General features: G+C 35.4%; 1 protein-coding gene across 1 annotated transcript in view; it reads left to right on the top strand.

Annotated features, from left to right (window-relative positions):
* Lrba (LPS-responsive vesicle trafficking, beach and anchor containing) overlaps positions 1 to 22,740 on the top strand; it is a gene marked incomplete at its 5' end in the record, with an annotated part of 597,162 nt that overhangs the window by 89,421 nt on the left and 485,001 nt on the right. Inside the window, 7 exon segments of the mRNA XM_013522882.1 lie at positions 2,031 to 2,139; positions 2,439 to 2,591; positions 6,352 to 6,520; positions 8,451 to 8,530; positions 9,834 to 9,896; positions 13,017 to 13,114; positions 22,355 to 22,447. Coding sequence (XP_013378336.1) covers positions 2,031 to 2,139; positions 2,439 to 2,591; positions 6,352 to 6,520; positions 8,451 to 8,530; positions 9,834 to 9,896; positions 13,017 to 13,114; positions 22,355 to 22,447 — 765 coding nt within the window.

Here is a 22,740-nt window from a genome sequence, read left to right as displayed (position 1 = left end):
AACCAACAACAAATAAACAAAAACCAAAAACCACCCTGTTCACTTTTAATTGTCAGGGTCTTTTTTGCTTTTTTTTATTTATTTATTTATTTATGGTTTTGGTTTTGGTTTTTTTCCTGGTACTGGGAATTGAACTCTTGACCTTGCACTTGCCAGGCAGGCACTGTGCCGCTGAGCTAAATCCCCAGCCCCTTTTATTTTTATTTAAAAGAGATAAAAAATAGAAATGATACAGAATTTCAAAACAAGATGATAGGAAATTAACAGTGGTTATTGCATTGCATATTGTTATCTTCAAAGTAGTTGCTCAGATTACAAGATATAGGCATGGAAAATGGATCGAACAAGCTGGGTGTGGTGGCACACGCCTGTAATCCTAGCACTTGGGAGGCTGAGGCAGGAGCATTGTTGCAAGTTCAAGGCCAACCTTGGCTACAAAGTGAGGTCAAGGCCAGCCTGCAGTACATAGTGAGACCCTGTCTCAGAAAGACCAAAAAAAAAAATTATTCATCAAACAGTATAAGTACTAACTCTTCCTTTCAATAACTAATAGAAATTAGTAGTACAATTATCTTAGCTATCTTATGTATACATGTATGTATATATATATTCCCCTCCCCTTCTTTCTTTTCCCCTTTAGCCCATCCCAGTTGTTCTTTCTTTTTGAGCCATTTCTTTTCCTTTCACAGTATCTATTGTACCTTTTGGCTCTTGTTTACTCTTTCAGTTTCTTATACTAGGGAGACAATACAATGTTTACACATGTGAGTCTGATTTATTTCACTTATGCGTATGGTCTCTAGTTGCATCCATTTACCTATAAAAACCTTGAGTTTATCTTTCTTTATAGCTGAGTAGTACTCCATTGTATAAAAATACCACATCTTTTTTATCCATTTCTTAGTTGATGGGCTTTTGGTTTTTTTCCAAGATTTAGTGTCTTATAGTAATTTATTATTTTTTTTAATTATTCATTCATGTAGATAACTGAGATTCAGTTTTTAATGGTGTTATCTTGGGTAATTTTGTCTAATATTTAAAAAATTAGACACTGTATATTTGGCAGGTTTTGTTTCCTGTGTTGTAGAGCTGATTCTAAACAAGGATTGGCTTCTAGCCTTGCTCTCCCTTTCTCTGTGGGGACCTCTCAGGGCCCAGGCCACCTTGCTCCTTTTCCTTCACAGTGTCTGTCTCTGAATATTGATTGTAGTGGGGCATGACTGTAGCCCTTGTTCACTTTTAAAAGTCTTCATGACTGTCTGGAGGATCATGATTTTCCTGTTGACACAGCGAACAAAAATTTCTTAAATTTTCATTCAGGGGCCTCCATTGGTCTCCAAGTTCACTTTCTTATGTTTCCTTAGTATGCTGTCTGCTCAATTCATATTACTCCAGTCTGGAGCCCTACTGTGTTTTGAAAATTTAAACAGTTTGTTTGCTCTAGCTTTCCCTCCTTTGGCCCCTAACTTATCTAAATGATAAATTTGGCCCCTATGCTTATCTAAATGATACACATTCTTTTAAATCCTTAGTATACATTTACTTCTTGTTTTGGGACCTTGTTCATTTTTCTCAGTATAAGGTGTATTTGTCATATTGTTTCTGATGCATGCATTTTAATAAGTATTTGAGTAAATCCTAACCATACATTAAAAATTTGCTTCTAGTTGGATGTGGTGGCAATGCGTCTGTAATGCCAGCACTTGGAAGGCTGAGGCAAGAGGATCGCCATAAGTTTATGAGTTTGAGGGCAACCTGGGCTACACAGTGAGGCCAGCTTGAACTACATAGTGAGACCCTGTTTTTTTTAAAAAGAAAAAGTTCTTACGAAAGAATTTTGGGAGTAGTTTTAGTGGAACTTCAGTTTGTTTGAAGTGGAGATTCTTTTGCTTGGTTTTTTGTTGGTAGAGCTGGGGATCTCTACCAGTGACCTTCATCACCAGTTCTGAAATGGAGAATTTTTTATTAAGATAAGTGGAAGGTTTCATTCATATCATTGAATATTTTCATTGTCTTTTTTCTTATTGTAGTTCAACCCTGCTGGCGTTTGTCATGGAGCTGTTGAAGAACTCAATTGCTATGCAGGAGCAGATGCTTGCTTGTAAGGGCTTCTTAGTCATAGGATATAGTCTCGAAAAGGTAAAGTAAGATGTATTTCAGGTTTTTAATTTGTCATTTGCAGGCCATGTACTTGTTCTTCTAAGTGGTTAGAAATTCTGCCTGTAAATATGTCTCCTTGCTCACAGAAAATACGTGAAATAACATTTTGTCCTTTAACCTTGCCTCTGTTCCTCTGTTCAAGAAGTATGGCAGAGCCTCATGCCATCCTTAACTTGGAGCATAGTCCGTGGGCCTCCTTTATTCTGGTGTTGACAGCCTATAATTTATTTACCTTGCCTTTGAATTAGTAGTGACCTTTAAATTACTTTTCTTTGCAGTCTTCCAAATCCCACGTCAGCAGAGGAGTACTTGAACTTTGCCTTGCATTTTCAAAATACCTTAGCAATCTGCATGACGGGATGCCCCTGCTCAAGCAGTTGTGTGATCACATTCTTCTTAATCCTGCCATATGGATTCACACCCCAGCCAAGGTATCATTTAGATTTTGTTTTGCTATCTTTGCTGACATTTTGTGCTTGAGAAGTGATAATTGAGTATTTTCTCTAATACTTTTATGTATAAGTATTTTACATATAAGTACTTCTACTTGTAAGCAGATTACTTTTTTGAAAAAATGTACTTTTCAGGAAAATTTGCAAGTTAGTGTATAGTGTGTAGTGTTTTTTATAAAAACATTATAAGTCAGTGTTTTTAAAAACAGAGCTGTGGTCTTTGTTTTTGATGTTGAATCAGATAATGTTTTATTTGAGGGAGGTTTTGTTTATTAAATATAAATCAGAGTTGGACAGTTGCAGTGTAAATGTTTCCTAGCAGCTGCGCTCTGTTTACTGCAGATGTGTAGACACAGTTCCATTCTTACACACCTCTCCCCCTCTTCATTTCCCTTTTCTTCTGCCAACATGATGAGCTCTTGGGTTTCATTCTTACAATTACAGCTGAAATGTCACCTTTCCGTGAAGGAATGATATACTGATCTAACTGAATCACTTAAAGACATGTTCTCATTATATCAATTTTTTTTTACTACTATAAGAAAGACCAGTTACTTCTATGTGAATATGAATGAATTTGTTGTAAAGTACACGAACAAAATGCTTAATAAATCCTGATGTTAGATTAAATTGTACTAAAAATTGGTAGTTGTATTATGCAGAACTTGAAGTAGAGCAGTTCTTATTAAATTGAATACTTACATCTATCTTATTTACACTTTTTGTTAGAAGCTGTGTTACTTCAAACTGATTATTTTCTCCTCCCTGCCCCTTCGCATGCACTTGCCATATCTGTCGTTTAAGCTGGAGAGGTGTGTAGTTATTCTGGTGGACGGAAGAAAATGGCTCCAGACTTTCTTACTTTTCTAGAGTCATAATATCTTATTTTCAGCTGGCGTTTTCAAATGTTAAGGAGAAAAGCAGCTGCTGACTCTGTTTGCCATTTGGAAATAATCAGAGGAGGCAGCTGGAGGTCGTAGCTTTTTATCTCGAGGTTAAATTTGACCTCTTTCTCTTTCTTGACCCTCAGTCTTATTTCTTTTCAGGATTGTTTCAAGTTACTTTCAAAACTTTTTACTAGACACTTTTTTGTCTTACTAATCAGCATATTTGTAAGGCATCTTGTCTTTTTTGAAGTGGTCAGGAAACTTCTTATTAGATGCTTAGTTGTAGGGAAATACTTTAAAAATTTCATCATGATTTCTTTACGTTCCTAATAGTATTGTACTCTGTTTCTTTCTTTTTTTAACACTCATTTCTTACCTCTTGCTTTTTAATAACTTTTCTTAATTTCCTTTTTAGAATTTGCAATTGATTTGATAATATTAAATTTTCCTTCTGTTTCAGCCGTCTGCTTTGTATGAGGGTTTTCTTTTACTTTATTATAAAGGTAGTTATAACAAAAGGCAGACTCAAAATTTGTGGGACTTGAAGGTCATGTAATTTGCCAGGGTGGGAGGGAGCTCTTTAAGAAAGAGTATAATGTAACGTGCACAGCATGAGGCTCAGTCTTGGAAGATGAGGGGTTGTAAAGCTTACTCACTGGCTTCAGATGATAAGCTCTGGTTATTAAAGCTGAAGGCAGGGATGTAGGAATCAACCTTTCCTTTTGGAAAAGGAAACAAACAGTGATTTATAATTTTCATTTATCTTAGATCTGGTCCAAGACAAGTATTTTAATGACCCAGGAGGAAATATGATTTTCTTGTCTATAGTGGTCCTGTGTTTACTGAAGGATTAAGTGCCTAGTTCATACTGGGCAGCGTGGGTAGGGTGGAGAGCAAGGAAGACTTGACTGTTGTCTTCACAGAGTTTAGGTCTCATAAGAGTTACGTGGTCACTGGATTATACTTGTATAATGAGTGACTGAAGGAAGATTTATTTATGGTTCATTTAATACTCAGGTCTGCACTTTTCTTCATCTCTATATATTGCTATTAAATTCTGTTCAGTGTTCTTTTCTTGCAGTATTACTCTCAACAGGCTTTCTCCAGTTTTCTATTTCTTTGTCTCATTTATCATTTTTCTACCTGAGCTGATGTGTATTTTTAACATATCACTCTTCATCAGATCATTTCTTAGCTCTCAAACTTCTAATGATTTCTCATTGTTTTCAGAATGAAATAGTGCCTTATCTACCGTTATGCCTTCATTTTCTATGTCATAGTTTAGAAACTCGTATCCTCAGTAAATAGGCAGATACCAAAAGGTTTCCCTGGAGTGGTTATTGTCCGTTATGGTGGTAGAACCAACCAGAGGAGATTTTAAAAAGCAAAAACAGAATTCTGCTGTCTCACCCCAGATTTTGATGTCATTACTGTGGGTTTTGATTATGCATCAGTATTTTTCAAAAACATGTTTTCCATTTTAGGGAGATGGCAAGTTTCACATGTGGTTCGGTCTGAGAACCTTTGTTCTAGATTTAGAGAAACCTTTTATTTCAGCTACCAGCTGTATTTCAGCTACTGAAAGATGGTATCTATGCTGTTGGTTTTCATAGTATAGTACTGTCCCATAGATAGATGCAGATATTTGCTGCATAACAAAGAATGTGGTTATAAATTTAAACCATGTCATAGGAAGTGTTATATTGTCTCAATGACAGATTGTGCCTGCCCTCTTAAGAGTAGTAGCCTCATCAAAAAATTGTTACCTTTCGGGAAATCTGTGGGTCTTAGCACTTACATGGTTTTCTAAAGTACAGTGGTCTTCCAAGCCCTGGTTTAAGTGATTCAGAATTTGCCCCCTACCTTTAAATCATGTAGGACTACTATTGATTTTTAAGTTCCTTAAGCCTTTTTTATTTGTAGAGCATCTGAAAGATAGTTACCTTAGTTTTGGTCCTTAGAAAAATCCCTAGGTGGGCATGGTAGTAAATGCCTGTAATCTAGCACTCTGGGAGGTTGAGGTAGGAGGCTTGCCAAATTCAAGTTCTCTCTGGACAACTTACTGAGTCCCTGTCTTAAAATAAAAATGGGTTGGGGACGTAGCTCATTGCAAAGGCCCTGGATTCAATCTCCAGTAGGAAAACAAAACAAAATGAAAAATCCCTGAACAACACTGAGATATCTTACGTGGTTGAAAATGAAGATCTCAGTGTCCATGTAAACATTCAGTGGTAAATGATCTGGAGAAGAGTTTGGTCTGTTAGAGGGAGAGTATACAGGATACATTCAGTTTATAAAATACTTCCTCTCACAACGCAATGGAAAGTTCGTAATTTCAGCATGAGAGTAAAACACTAGCAGTCCTGATATTTGTGCTGGTGTAAGTCCTGGCCAGTGTTGGTAAATTTTTGAACTGTAATTTAGCTGAAGCTCTGTATTGAATGTGTAGTAGTGAGGTAGCTCCTCCCTTCTAACATAACAGAGAAAAACTCTCACTCTCAAAAATAACTATGCACAGTGTAAGTAGTAAATTTCTTATAAAGAAGTTATATTTGTTCATAAATAGTTGCTGAATACTAACTGGGAATCAGAGTCATTTCCATGGAATAATGCTATAAAAATTTGATATATTTGGGAGTATATGCCTTATAGTAGCTGGTTTTGTTTTTTAAGGATTGTATGTTCTGTGTGTCAGTGGTTAGTGTTCTTTGACATGAGTGCTATATCTAGCTCAGAATTTCATCTTTTGGAACAGGTATGATGCACATAAAATAGTTTGAAGGTGTGACCGAACTGGGGTAAAATGCTGATTCAGGGTTTCTTAGATTAAGCTCTTCATTTTGATTTTGTAGGTTCAGGTAATGCTTTATACTTACTTGTCCACTGAATTCATTGGGACAGTCAACATATATAATACCATTCGGAGAGTGGGGACAGTGCTTCTCATCATGCACACACTGAAGTACTACTACTGGGCAGTCAATCCTCAGGATCGAAGTGGGATCACCCCCAAAGGATTAGGTATGTCATCTCTGTTTTCTAAATTTCATTATTGCAAATTTTATTTCAATCGTATCGATAATTTATGTTTGTTCCAAATTATAATTGCTAGAGGTTAATAGCTTCCTACTATTATGGAAGAACTGTTGGTTCTTATATGAAGTGTTTGGAGAGCAAATATGACTAGGGTAGTTGTAGGTCACTACAAATAGGAAGACATTTTTAATTAGTTATTGTTATTGGTGCTGAGATTATTTATCACAAGAATCATTGAAAAGAGTATTTTTGGGAGATGGAGGTTTCTTGCATAAGTATAGTATCTGCCTCAAGAAAGATAGGAAATTATAGAATTCTGGTAATTATTTTCTTGCATACTCAGGACTAACTGAAAGGATAATATCCATTGATTGTGTGAGCAGTTCATGGCTGGGGTTACTTTAGCTTTTGCCAAAATCTGCTTCAAACTGGCTGTGCCAGAAAAGAGAGTTAATTAGCTGATAGAAAGTGGCAGTTTTAGGTACAACGTGGTACATGTGTTCAGAATATGAATGCCGGGCCTCATTTGTCTCTCTTCATTTACTAGTTGTTCTTCTGTCTTGTCATCACGTCTGCCCTTCTCTGTGGCGGTCACTGTATTGATTGCCTGGAGTAGGAGGCCTCTTCTCCCCACCCCAACACTGTGTGAGAGTGAGGCTGGTTCAGCCCCTTCATCAGACAGAAGGGCTGCTGCTGAGAGTAGGAAGTAGGTGCTGGAAATAGCCAGACAACATGCAGCCTCTTTGTGCTCAAAGCCTTTGGCGTTTTAGTGACTTAATAGAGACAAGTTTCACATTTGTACGTACTTTTTCTGTCACCTTCAAAATAAACTCATTTGATTCTTAGAGAATATGGTATCTATGATTTGGACAGCTGCAAGGACACACAAATTTTATGATTTGTTCAAGCCAACAAGGGTGTGGCAGGTGGAGAGCCAGTTAGATCTCTGATGCTGATTTTATGATCCTCTTGTTGTATTATATACTGTCCTGCATGCTAGATTTGTATCCTAGCTTTCATATTATAATTGGTGACCTTGGGAAAGTCCCATACTTCAAATGAGAGAGCTGGATAAACCCCGTGATTCTATTCAGATTCTTTAGCTTGTTCTTTGTGTAGGAATCATCATGTGGAACAAATTTTAAACAATTTTCCTTCTATTTTAATTGATCAGTTCAAGGTCGTGGTGGTCTTGTGCCTTGGTGGTCTGGGAACTAAGCTGTAAATAGTGATTAGTGGGGGGAGGGAGAATTGTAGCATATATGGGGCACACAGGTACCTAACTTAGGTTCTTAGAACAATGGGTATTTGGTTTCAAAGCCTTTTACTTGGGAATTATACGTTTGAGACATGAAAATTGACTTAATGTGAGCCATGTGTGACCAAAGACTTTGCCAAGCATAGGAGATGTCAGAGGTAGTGAGCGTAATGTTTTCCTTCTTCACAAGCAATACTGTGAGGCAGAGTATGCTTTTTGAGAATTTTTAAATAACATACATCATGAGTGATGGTGGAAAAAGTAGTTTTTATACTGAATTTATGTATAATATTAACATTCAAGGTTTATAGTTTTCTTTTTTTATAAACCTGTTACCTTATTAAAATATTTTCAGTAGTTTTAAAAACAAAATCCAAGTGTATATGGTAAATTTTGTCACTTCCTGTGTATGTGTTTAGAATCCTGTCTGAATTATAAACTTCTTTATTGTATTTTGCACATAACCTCCTCTGTGTGTATCCATTTGCCTGTGAGAAAGAGTGCATAGCTTTGAAAGTGTAATAGAGGAGGTCAGTGTTTAGAAAGCTGACCTTTATGTTTTTTGTAAATAAATGGAAAACCTATTGAGAATGAAAATTTCATTACTTAGCCTTGAGGCCTTTGAAATAGTAAATGCATATTTGTCTTTTTTAAAAGATGGACCACGACCTAATAGAAGAGAAATACTGTCTCTACGAGCATTCTTGTTGATGTTCATTAAGCAATTAGTGATGAAGGTGAGTTCATATTTCTTATCCTGTAGCATGATGTATATTGTAGCTGATAATTTCACATAAAACACAGTCTTAGTTTATTTACTCATCGTTATTAATGTTGCATGTTGGAAAATTCTTTGAAAAGGGTTTCCTTGCATGTTTTAAAATTTTTTATTCTATTTAACATATATGGATGTAATTTACAGGAGAATATGAGACTGCTAATTGTAATATGTTATATAAGTTTATCGCTTCTCGGCCTTTTGGCTAAGATCAAGTGTATATGTTATGTAAGTTTCTAAGAGATCTCATGTAGTCATTCTTTCATTTAGCACATATGTCCTGAGTTTCTTTTAGATACTAGGTACTGTTCTTGGCACTGGTGAAACAGTGACCAACACAGAGTTCCTGAAGGAGGTTTTATTTTTGAGGGGCTCTATGTGCCTGCCAGTAGGTTCTGCCTGATAAGTGTTATTCCTGCGTAAATGTACCAGGTAGGTTTGTCAGTCTTTAGGAATGATCACATTTTGTCCTTTTTCATTCTATTATAGATAAAGTAAAATTTAATATTATTTTTAAAGAAAGCATTTTGCCACTACTTTATTCATTATTTTCTGTTATTTCATTTTATATTTATATCATGATGGTTTATTAGCTGTCGCATAGATGATGTCAAGTGAACCTATTAGTGGGTAGTTTGAGATTGTGGCTTTGTTTTATGATTAAAACAGTGATGGAGTCGGTTGAAAATTTCATACTGAGCTCATGTTTAAAAGCACAGTGCTTTTTCTCCAGTAAAATTACTATTCTAGTTTTAGGTACTTGACATTTTATCTTGGTAGTTTAACTGTTTGTTTTATTCTCCCAATTGCATTTTAAATGGAAAAATTGCCTTTTGTTAGGTGGGTATGGGTGTAAACTTTTTATTTATCATAACTTATTTTTTGCCTACTTTGGGATTCTATGGCCTTATTAAGTAGGCTTTCAAATAAGGAGTAGAAAACAGATATGGATGTCAAATCTCTTTTGAGTTTTGCACAGCATGTCTTTAGTGTTTCCTTAAACTTTAATTTTAAATTTATATTCTATATTATCAATTTTTGGGGGGATATTTCAGATGGGTCCTTGGTGTGTAGCCTAGGCTGGCCTTGAACTCACGTGGTGGGTTAGGCTAGTCTCCAACTTTCTATCCTTCTTCCATACCCAGCTACTCTATTTTTTAATACTTGTAGCAGTTGACCAACTTGACTGATCTGTGTGTAGTTTCCCTTTTAAAAATGTTTTCATGTGCAAGCGTACAAATTCTTGTATTATGTTTCTGAAGGATTCTGGCGTAAAGGAAGATGAACTGCAAGCCATTCTTAATTACCTACTGACTATGCATGAGGTAAGGTTTGAATGTCTTATTTTGGGAGGTTACTTTTAAAGCTACATTATGGTCCCTTTTTACAGTAAGAAAGTTAGATCTTTACTCTTTTTCTTTCTTTTTGTCTTTCTTTGTATCTATTGATTGATCAATTGATCGATCTATCTATAATAGAGGATAAATGTGCCTATTTAGCAATTAGATATTAGTAAACTTCGTTTGAATGTCCTAAGATCTAGTTCCCAAATAGGCTATCTTGTGGCTCTGAGAATAACTAAAGAAAAGGCCTTACAATACTAATATTAGATTTTATTAAATTAATAATACCAATGCATACTTCAGTATATTTCCAGGCAAATGGAAAAATAGATTTTTAAATGTCTAGAAACAATTGGATTTTAAAATCAAATAATTTTTCCATTGATTTTGCAGATTTAAATATTAAGTTAAACAACTCATTTGTAATGGAATTTAAAATTATGTGGTTAAAGGGAGGTTGAAAATTAAATAGGTTGGCATAGCTGGTCTTTTTTTCCCCCAGTGAAGTTTACTAATATCTAATTCCTAAATAGGCACATTTATCCTCCATTATAGATAGATCAATCGATCAGTCGATAGGAAAAAAGGGAGAGAAAGACTGAAGATTTAACTTTATTTATTTATTTATTTATTTTTATTTTAAAGAGTAAAAGAAGGATAACATAATAATAGGGGGAACTTAGCAAATTACAGACAAAATGGTAGGAAATTATCAATGGTTATCATTTTACATATTATTATCTACAAAATAGTTTCTCAGGAAAACAAATAGACAAATAATAGTTAGAGACAAAAGAGGAGATTATCAAGAGTTGTTGTGCTATACTTTGGTATCTTCAAAGTGGCTTCTAAAGAAAATAAATAGAGCTATACATGAGTGACCTATTGAAAAATCATTAACTATTCTCAATGGTTGTTGTAGGAAACATATAATAATAAACATACATCCATTTATGAAATAGGATATGAACATTACAAACTTTACACAGTTATGGATAGATTAGGAAAATATCAATGGCTGCTGTAATACATGGTGGTATCCTCAAAGTGGTTTCTCAGAAGACAGAGATAGATATGCAAGAAGGATCTAATAAGTAGTTACAGCCTAAGGGTTGTCAAAAATAGCATATTACCTCCTCACCAGTGACTCCTTTCACTGAGGTATGATGGCTGGAAGGAAGGCCAGGATTGAAAAGAAGGACCGAGAGACTTGCACCTGTGACTAGCAACAGGCTGTTTTCTTTTTACTCCATAGTCATGATTACCCAGGACTCCTCGCTAGAGATGACGGTCTGGCCAGAGGGAGAAGGCAGACCATGCCCCAAGCCCTCTCATTCCTGTTGGACTAACTGGTAGCATGGGTCTGAGCTCTGGGGCCTCCACCTCAGAGGGCAGACCGATCTCCAGTGGTCTCCTTTGCATCCAGGGCATGACCCATGGGGCCTCTTAGGGCAGTTCCTCTTGAGGTGGCCTGGCTTTTAACAGTGGTAGCAGATGAATGCAGTTGTCGAGTTCTTCTTGGAGCCCCAGGAATCAGACCTGGGATCTGTTTCTCCTAGTGGTGCAGCAAAAGCAGCTGCTTTTTCTCGGTCTCTTTGTTTTCTCTCCTTGGCCTCCTCCTCATCATGGCTATAGAATGCTGAGGAGGCAATTTTAACTTACTTTAAAAAGGGACCATAATATAGCTTCAAAAAGTAATGTTTTAATGTGCTAAATATGTTAGTATCTTGAGAGTGCAATGTATGCCAGGCATAATTGAGTTAAATAATCTCATTAAATTAAGGTCTAAGTAAGTGAAGTTTAGAAACTGATGGAAGATCATGTCACAACAGCTAATATTATAATTTGTATTCTTGTATTTGTATTCTTTATTTTTTTTTTGAATTGAAAAATATGCTTTAATATGGAATGATGTTGTCTTTAACCATTAATAATTGAGAGTTAATGATCAAACTTACCTTCATAATTGAGGCATAAAAGAATGGCGTAAATTTCTTCATTAAGTTATTCCTAGTTTGAAATCATTAAAAATTATGGTTGTTTTCCTTTTTACTGTGTTCTAAACTAAAAGTCACAGCAAGCCCTTGTTTTCTGTCAGTCTAGCAATTCAGGGATGTTTTGGGTTCTCTAAATAACAGTTTTCCAAAGATGTAGCCTCGCTGTAGATCGTGTACTTATCAAAAATTGGATGTACAAATGGCTTTCTAGCAAAGATTCAAAAATAGCAAAGGAAAACGTAGTCAGAACAGATTGTCAAATTGGTGATAACCGCTTCCCTTTTATTTTGGGTCAGTATTGCTCAAGTTAGCTGTAATGATACACCTGCATAATGAAATACCTAACAGTGGCCGTGAAGGATCTTTGTGAAAATTTTTTGAAGCCCAGAACTCATAAAAGCCTCTGTGCTCAAGTTCTGGAAATGTTACCAAATTGTACTGCATCTAGTGCTATGTTGACTCAGTAAAGATTTATGGATCATTTTCCTTTTTCACACTGAGAACAGATAATATGTAAGAACTGTCCAATTGCCCTTTCACAAGACTGTTGCTGTACACCTTGTTTCTTGAGAGACACAATGAACCAAACATTCTAAATTAAGTAAATTGGTGACCTGTGGCCCATACCATTATCACATGTATGACTGATTTATAACAATTATTAGAATATAGGCTCTTAAATTTTTGCTGTGATTAAAAAGAACAAGTCTCCTCTCTTTTCCCAGGATCTTGGTGTATGAACCTTCCTTAAAAAACAAACAAACAAACACAATGCTCCCCCTCAAAACAAAAAACAAGAAAACTCTCAAATCAGATTTATTGTTTATGTCAACTATGGTTTAGGGAACTTTTGATTCCTACTTTTGTTCAGTACAACATTAAAAGGTATTTTATTGCTTTGATTTAGAAAGTTTCTATTTAATAATGTGTATTTTGAGTTATACAGATGATTGTGTATACTAAAAAGCAGTTGCTCAAAGCAAGTACATTTAAATGTATCTACTTAGTTTTCTAAAGTTGAGATTTCTATAGTTTCAGAAATGTTCATATTCACATAAGTTGTTATTTCCTCATTTTTATCTTTGAATATCTTAAATAATTACAGGATGACAATCTAATGGATGTTCTCCAGCTACTTGTTGCATTAATGTCAGAACATCCTAACTCTATGACTCCTGCTTTTGACCAAAGGAATGGGTTACGGTAAGAGTTGATACACCAAGAGTTTTAATTTTATTTAATACAAAGGATTAGTTTGGAAATATTGGAAATAATGTTAAATATAAATGTAAAAATCACTAGATCTTACATTATGAAATGAGTTTATATCATATAATGAGTTAAAGCATAAGACCCCTCTATTTCATGTATTACACTTTTTGAATGAATCATAAATTATACAGGATATATTATTACTTCTTGCTACTTAAGAAGATGAATTTTCCCAGTATTTAGTGTGGTGAGCGGTTTTTAGGGTTGCCATGCAGCTGGCTTCTTCAGCAGAGTTGTCTTCAGGTTCTGTGGCAGCAGTATTTTGTTGTGATCCCAGTGACCTCTGTGCTCCCCTTAAAACATCACTCGGCTGCCCAGGTCCAAGCCATCCTTGCATTAGTGTGCTCAGACTGTCTTAACTAAAGGTACTTTCTCACACTTTAGGGGCAGTGAAGGTCTATACTATATGTGTTTAGTCTTAGTGCAAACTCTCTTCATGGCTTTATCTCGATTTACTTAGTTCTCAGTAACTCTGTTGTTGTTTTGTCCAGTTCCTTTGAACAAATAACCTTATCTTTCAGGTTTTTAATTCCTTAACTTTAGTGACCCTTACTGCCATTATGTTTAATTTGTCTTTTTCTGTTTTAAAAGCCTACATCTTTTCCGTGTCAGAAAGTTTCCACACTAGAAATCTTAAACTCCAGTGTCTTCCTTATTTATTACATTTATTTCCTTCCATTTTAAGTTTTTCTTTCTTTCTGGATTTTTATTTTTTAGTGCATATTTGTAGTACATGATAGTCACATTCCTTATAGGGAGTTGCTACATATACATATCTTAAATTCTTTTTCTCATTTTTCTAATATTACCCATTGTCTCCTAAATGCCTTTGTCTCTTGATACTGCTGTTCAAACACCATCCCGTCCTACTCCTGCCATCGGTTACTTCCTTCTTAGGGTGATTGATTGCCGGAAATAGTTTCTAATGCACACTCCCCTCTGCCTTGTCTCTTACATCTGCTCTTAGGATTTCTAATCCTAGATCATCCAGAAAAGCACCGTCAGCTGGTGGGGAAAAATTCCTATGCCTGTCTATGTTGAAGTTGTTATGACTTCATGATGTTGTAGTCAGCTGTATTTTTTTAACCATTGTTAGACCTTCCTTTTAAAAATTCTTTTGGAAAAAAAGTCTGAAATTTTCAGCTTTTCCTTACAGTTCTCAGCAGTAACAGCCTCATCTGCTTCATTATAGCTGTTAGGAGGGAGTTATTTGAGCTTCACCTTTCTCCCCTAAAGGTGCACATCACAACCCCTTCCTTCTTTGTGACTTCTAGAAGTAGAGGACAAGGCCTTCTTCCTGTTGATGGCTGACCTTCCACCATTGCTCTTGGTCATGTTCTTTTCAGTTTCTTTTGTTGCTTCTTTCATTGACTCCTCCGTAATGGTCTGTTTTTAAAAGTAAAAGTTTGTTGGGGCACAGCCACTCCCATTCTTTTAAATATTGTCCATGGCTGCCTTCCTGCTACAACAGCAGAATCAAGAGTCATGACAGACGACATAGTCCATAGCCCCTAAAATATTTACTGTGTGATTCATCACAGGTAAGTTTGATTACTCTTGTGCTAAGCAAATATTAGAAGTTTTTTTTTCTCGACTGGTTTAAATCTTTCTTATATATTATTTTGGGGTTGAGTAAAACTATAGCACAAGTTATCTTTATAACTATGGGAGTTTAAGCTTTTTTAAAATCTTGATGTATTTTCTTGACATTTACTTGAGACCATTTATTACTATAATAAAATTATTTGTCTCAGTGTAGGTTTCATTAAATTTTGCCAGTATCATTTTTATTTTTGATAGCTTTATTGCAGCATAATTGACTTGTAAAAAATTGCATGTTTAGAGTTTGCAACTTGTTAAGTGTCTTATTTTTTCTCATTGCTAAGACAAAATACCTGACACCTAAAGCTAAAGGAGGAAAGGTTTATTCCAGCTCACAGTTTGTAGAGGTTTCAGTCCATACTCGCTGACTCCAAGGCAGGATGGCGTGGCAGAGGAGCATCACAGAGGGGCATCACAGAGGAGAAACACTTCACAGTGTGGCAGGCAGGAAGCAATAGTAGTGAGCAGCATTAACAGCAGCAGTAGCAAGCTTGTCTTCCCTTTTATCCCTTCCAGGATACTGGTGTTTTGAGTGGTGCTACCCACACCTAGGTAGGTTGGGGTACCTTTAATCCCAGCATCACACACTAGGCCCAGGCACCTCTGAAAAGTCTCATCTATCACAACATTAAGCTTTAGGGAGACATCTAGATATAAGCCATAACATTAAGTTTTGACAGAATGTTCAAACGTGTGGAACCACCATAAGATAATGGTGATCTGTTACTGCCAAAAGTTTCCTTATGCCCCTTTGTAATTCTCCCTTTATACTGTTTCCTGAGGTGACATTGGCCTGTTGATTGTTACTCCAGTTTAATTTGGATGTTGTAGGATTTCATATAAATGAAATCAACTAGTATACATTGCCTTTTTCTCTCACTGAGCATTAGTTGTTTTCAGATCTGTTTATATTGTTGCATGTACCAAGAGTTTATTCCTTTGTAACACTGAACGGTATAAAATTGCTGGTATGTCCCTTAAGTTGTTTGGCCATTCACTGTTGATGGGCATTTGTTTCTAGTTTCTAGTTCTTGAAAACAAGCTTGCTTCTGAACATTCATGTATGAGTGTGAATAGCTGTATTAAAATAGGCTTTCATTTATCTTAAGTGCGTACCTTGAAATGTAATGGCTGAATCATATGGTTGGTATGTATTTAATGTTTTAGGTAGATGTTGAACTGTTTTCCACCAGCAGTGTGTAAGGCTTTGCTTGCTCCCATAGTCTCATCAATTTTGGCTTGGGTAGTCTTTAACTTTAAACTTTCTAATAAGTGTTAGTGTCTCTTTCTAGGCCTGATATGCACTTCCCTAGTGACTGATTATGTCTGGCATCTTTCTGTCTACTTATTTGCCATCTGTGTAAGTTTCTTCAGTGAAATGCCCAAGTTTTATATTCTTTTTTTTCCTGTATTTTTGTTTAAGGTTTTTAATTATTTTTTGTTTAAGGTTTCTAAAGAAGTATATATTTTGGATTCAAGCACTTTATCTAGTATGTGCTTTGCAGGTGTTTTTTCCTAGTGTGCGGCTTATCTTTTACTGCTTTTGATGAGTCAAATTCTTAATTTTAATGAAGTCCAAATTTTCTTTTATGGATTATTGGTTTGAAATAAGTTTTTGCCTAATTTTGCAATATTTTCTTCTCTGCTTTTTATAATTTTAGGTTTCACATTTTAGTGTATGAATCATTTGATTTTTGTATATGATGAGAGGCATGTCTTAAAATATTTTATTTCTTAAGCATATGGATATTCAAATTCTTTTAGTACCATTTGTTGAAAAGGTCATTCCTTGTTCAAACTACCTTTGTACCTTAGTTGAAAATTAATCAATCACCTAAATACACAGCTATTTTCAGTTGTCTTTTCATTGACTTATTTTTTCTCCTTGGTGCTAAAGTTAAAATCTTGATTGCTATATCCTTAAAATTAGATAACATGAGGCCTCTAAATTTGTTTTTATTTTTCACATTTGTTTTTGTTATTTGCATTTTCATCTGTATTTTAGAAGCATCTTTTCTATTTTTTTTTTTTTCCAGTACCGGGAATTGAACTCATGATCTTGAGCTTGCCAGGCAGGCGCTATGCCGCTGAGCTAAATCCCCAGCCCTAGAAGCATCTTTTCAATTTCTACCAGGAATCCTGCTGGGCTTTTGATTGTGAATACATTAAATCTATAGCTCAATTGACAGAAAATAATATGGCAGTAATATTGACCCAGTGTTGATTAGGAATCATAAATGTGGTATATCTCTCCATTTAAATCATCTCTGATTGACTTGAACAGTTTCTAGTAGTTTTCAATGTACAGGTTTTACACCTTTGCCAGATTTATTTTTGAGAGTTCAATATATCCTGATGCAGTTGAAATAGTATTCTTTTATATAAACTTTGTTTTACTCATCCTTACCAGTTATAGATACAATTGATTATGTATTTGAACTTTTTTGCTGTAATATTGCTGAAGTTATTAAGGGATTTCAGGTTGTATTGATATAGCAACTTGATGTGTATGATAATCCTGACCTTCAAGTTTGTGGACATTTCCTTTGTCTTTTCAATTTTGATTTTTTTTTTTTTTTGTACCTGGAATTGAACTCAGGATCTTGTACTTACCAGACAGGTGCTGTACTGCTGAACTCTATCCCTGGTCCTCCAATTTTGATATTAAACCCGTGCCATACATATTTTGTTTATGGTACTATACATTTCAATTTGATCCCTTTTCATAGTTTCTTTTTTTTGATAGAAACTCTAGTTTTTAGGTTATAGACTAGCTCCTTTAAAATAGAGAAAGCTATTCCTTTAGAGTAGCTCCTTTAAAATCTTTATGTGATCATTCTAACAATTTGCCTAATTCATTGGTATTTGTTGATTGAAAATGATCACATTTTCTTGTTTCTGAATAAGTTTAGTAACTTTCAAATTGGTACACGTTTGTAGTACATAATGATTACATTCATAGTGGGGAGTTCTGTCCCTCCATGTTTTGGATCCCTTCTCTCATATATATATATAATTACTATATATATGTATATAATATACTGTCTATATTTAGGTACAGATGTTTACTGATTTGCCCTAAAGTTTGTATACTATTTACTATATATATAATTAAATTATTTTTTATGATACATTTGTAATATATAATTGTCATGTAGTAATGTTTTAATGTGTCCTAAACATTGTGACTGTTATATTTTATAGACTTTCAGCCCTGTTGTAATCCTCTACAAAGGATATTTAAAAAAAATTAACATATTGATTTTATCTTTTTCTTTTCTTTTTTTTTTTTTTGTAGCAATAGTCAACCTGATAAGGGTCAGGCTGCAGGGTTGACCTGTTCTCTGTGTGTTGCTGTGTCTCTTCATTTTAAAAATTGTCTCGCCCTGTTGTGGGTCTTCGTTGCACATTCTTCCCTCAGTGATTAGGTAGAGAATTGATGGTAATTCAAATCTTACTTTAGTTTTAAAAATTGCTCTTTGGGTTGGTGTTTTAGTTACTTTTCTCATTGTTGGGACAGAATACTTGATACTCAGATTTAAAGGAGGAAAGGTTTATTTCAGTGCATAGTTTGTTGAGGTTTCAGTCCATAATCGACTGGCTTCTAGGTGGGGTGGGGTGGCAGAGGGGTATCGCAGAGGAGAAACCCTACGGCAAGCAAGTGGGAGACAGCAGAGCAGCAGGCTTGCCTTTCTCTCTCCCTTTACATTCCACCCAGCCTGTTGATTGGTGTCAACCACTCCCAGACTGGGGCTTTCGTTATTCACACCCAGAACGATGCTGATTCTAATCATTTGGCCTAGTTTAGTTCTACACACCCTTCCTTAATCCTAGTGTCACACACCTTAATCCAGCATCACACCCCCCAGATCCAGCCAGCTCTTCAAAGTCCCATTTATGAGCACACGAGCCTTGGCGGGGGGCATCCAGACACAAGCCGTCACAGTGAGGGTCTGCACAGATGCGCAGTGGTGGTGCCCCTACAGCATACATGCCACAGTGGCTGTTGGTATCATTGAAAGCTGTAACAGGTTTGCTATCACTGGAATGGAGGATTGTTTCCTGCTGCTCTCTTCTGTGTAGGACTCCTTCCCAAACCTTTTGTAGGACTCATTTTCTAAGTTCTCACCAGAAGCACAGTTCTAAGAAATTTGTCCACAATTTCATATGTAGCTATCTGAGTCACAAATGCACTTTTCGGTCAAATTCATGAGACAAGTTGACCATATCTCCATACAGATAATTCTCTGAGTTGTAACTCCCCTACACAATGTGCCTACTTTCCCTTAGTCTCCAGGTACTTGGGAGGTTGCTGTTACTATATTTTCCTCATGATTTTAGTTGTAATATTTAAGGCACGGAGGATTCATTTGGCTTACAGTATTTCATTTGGAAAAACCAGAATTCACCTGTTGATTTTAATATTTTTTAAAATTATTTTTTATTAATGAGTTTATAGTCATATCTCCTTTCATCTTGGTTGTCTTTATTATTTCTCATAAGGCAAATGAATGGTAATAGTGAAATTTATTTGTTTTTGTTCAGCTGGAAGTAATTTTATTTGCCTTCATTGTAATGGACATAAAATCTAAATATGTAATTTCTTCCTATCAGCACTTGACTGTCATTCCACTGACTTTTGGGCTCTTTTGTGTTTGGTGAGAGAATAGCCCTGGATTTCATTGTTGCTGTGCTTACTGTATGACTTGAGTTTTCTCTATTAATGTTTTTTTCCCCTATGGCTTTCAGCAGTTCAACTATGGTTTTTTCAATTGTGATTAATTTTATTATGCTTTTGTGGCTTATTGAGTACTTCTATCTGAAGCAGATGCTTTTCTTCATCAAATTTTGGGAGTCTTGTCCATAATTACTTCAGATATCTTTTTTTTGGCCCTTCCATTATGCCTGTTGGTATGATACACTGTCTGTCAACTCGCAGATGGTTAATTTTTCTTTCTTCTTTTCCTGTTCTTGAGAACATTTAATTTCCATTGGTCTTTCTTCATACTCACAGATTCTTTTTCTTGCTTCCTAAGTCTGCTGGTGAGCACCTCAAAATGAATTCCTTATTTTCCCCTTTTGTACTTTCCATCTCTTGAATTTCCATGTGCTTTTTTATAATTTCTCTTTTATTTTTATTTATTTTTATTTCTTTTAGATACCCCAATTTTTAGCTCATGGTTAATCTGTTTTAATGATTTGTTCATAGAATTTTAAAATCTGTTGAACATATTTATTAATCCTTTGAAATCTTTGCTAAATGTAACATTTGGACCTTAAAAGTCATTTTGGTTGTATTGCTTTTCCTGACTATGGGTTATACTTTTTTGTATCCTTTCATGTATAGTAATTTTGTATAGTAATGTAAAACAGGGCATTCTGGATAAGTGTTGGAGCATCTATGGACTTTTGTTTTTCCATGGTTATTGCATTTTGTTGGTTTTTTAAAAAACATGCCCTTGTCTGAGTGGCAGATTCTGTCTTCATGGTCTGCTCATGGTTGGCTGCTTGTGAGTTTACTCTGCTAGTATTTGTACCTTTTTACTTAACACAGCACTCTAAGGGTTTCCAGTGATTCTGCATATCTTACAGGTCAGTCAGTGATTTATATAAAGGTTGGGATTGCATTCTTCCAGCCCATAAGGTCCATAGCCTGTGCTGATTGATCTGTGTGTGTTTAGGGATTGCGTTGAAGTTGTAGCTACTGTCTGCTCTCCTTTGCCTTCCCTTTTCCAGTTAGCTACTCAGAGCTCCCTTGTCTATACATACTTTCCTAAGCAGCTAAGGTGATGGAGAGAAGTCATTGCAGCCCTTCTATAGGCCTTTCATTTTTCACATCCACCCAAATTTCTCACAGTTGTGCTGCTCACCCCATTTTGTGACTGCAGCCTTGACTTTTTTGGATCTTTTCAGTTGCCTTGAAGTATATGCACCTGAAAATTTTGTTCACTTGCATTCTTATCTTTTTTTTTTTCTGAAGGAAAATGCTAACTTCCATGATGGCATTAATGGACATTATTCCCTCTTTTGCTTTTATATTATGTCTTAATTTTTGCTACTTTCTCAATTTTTTATTACTGTGAACAAACAAGCTACTTGGGAGATTTAGACAGTTGGATTGCAAGTTTGAGCCCAGCCTGGGCAACTTAGGGAGACCCTGTCTAAAAGTAGGAAACACAAAGGAGGGGTGTAGTTAAGTGGTAGAGCACCCCCACTATACACACATGCATGTGCACGTGTTCACACACACAAGCCACACACACACGGGGTGGTGGGGAGATAGAGAAAGAAGTGGCAGAGAGGTGGAGAGGGAAGTAACCGGTGGCCAAACTGATCATAGATATGTAATTTTAGTGCCTGTTTGTGATTGCACTGGAATTATTATATGTGATCATAATTTTAAAAGGCCGAAATGATAAGAGCTGAGGTGGATTTAGTGAAGCTTATCTGTTAACTAAAAATAATGGCATATAAACATAGTCTTAAGTGGAGGGGATTTGAAAATTGGAGAGAAGATAGCCTTTGCTGGTATAAGATAATATAAGAATGCCCAGTTGTATTGGTCATTAACGTTTACAAATTATGACTAGCAATTTAATCAGATGTCCTGATGAAACTGGGAGTTTTTATTTAGACTCCAGTTTAAGGATTTTGTCATATTTCTAAATATCTCTGAAGGATTGAAATAATATCACTGTTTAGTTTGTCTTTTGGGTATTTTTATTACTTGAATTTTATTTTCTTTGTTGAAAGTTTCATAGTGTATGTACCAGTTAAACTATGTGTGGTACATCTGTGTACACATCTGTATGCATTTCTTTAAACGTGAATAAAACCAATTGCATGAAGTTTCATTGAGGCACTACAGAGTTGTTTTTTTTTTTTTTTTTCTTGTTACCTAGGGCCTTCACAATGAGTTACATTTCCAGCCCCTCTTTACAATTTTTTTTTTTTTCTTTTTGAGACAAGGTCTCACTATGCAGTTTAGGCTGGCCTTGAGCTCACTTTGTAGCCCAGGCTGGTCTTGAACTCACAGGAATCCTCCTGCCTCAGCCTCCCAAGAGCTAGACTTATGGGCGTGCTCCACCATACCTGGCTCTTTACAATTTTTTTAAAGACAGCTTCTCCTTAAGTTACTAATGGTTGTGCTTATTGTTCATTTCTAGCCTGTTTCCTTGTTTTTCATGGTGATAATTATTTAAAAATTTAAATATGTGTTCCCATTAAACAATGCTTTACTTGTATTGACTTAAGTAAATTGTGAACTTCCAAAGGATATTGATAAGCCTATAGCAGAGAAAAAGAAGTGTTTGAAAACAGGCTTATGCATTAAAATTTGCATGTAGATATGTGCATGGAAAAGTTACCAAAGTTCTTGAATTCCAGGGTGTTCTTATTTTTGGTTCTCGCTAAAACAAACTATAGTCAGAGATGGGGACATCTTTAAATGTCAGAAATGCATATTGAATTCATGTATATATTGAGTTAAACTTATAATAATGAAAATATATGAATGCTGTCTTTTGAAAATTATACTTAATAGTTTGTTTTACATTTTTATATTTTTAGTGTTATCTACAAACTTCTGGCATCAAAAAGCGAAGGAATCAGAGTACAAGCTCTCAAGGCATTGGGCTATTTTTTAAAACATCTGGCTCCAAAGTGAGTGCACGTGAAGTCTAAAATGGGTCATTGTTTAGTGTTTGTTGGTGTTGTAACCCCCTGGAGCAGGTCTTCTGTTCTGGGACCCTTTTAGTTGTGTTTCTCCCGCTTCTCCTCTCTCATTCCTTCTCTCCTTCCCTCCCTGCCTTTTTGTGGTGCTGGGGACATTTAAAATGTTTTAGTCATAAAGTACTGTGCATATTTAATCCCATTATAAATAAAATTAAACAATAGTATATAGTTCCTAATGTGGAATTATTTAAGTTATTCATAATTTTGAGCTAATTATGAGA

Source organism: Chinchilla lanigera, unplaced genomic scaffold (assembly GCF_000276665.1).
Source record: "Chinchilla lanigera isolate Chin_1 unplaced genomic scaffold, ChiLan1.0 scaffold00070, whole genome shotgun sequence".
Taxonomy (NCBI): Eukaryota; Metazoa; Chordata; class Mammalia; order Rodentia; family Chinchillidae; genus Chinchilla; species Chinchilla lanigera.
Note: the sequence above shows the minus strand (reverse complement) of the source record. Positions and strands in the feature narration are given on the sequence as shown.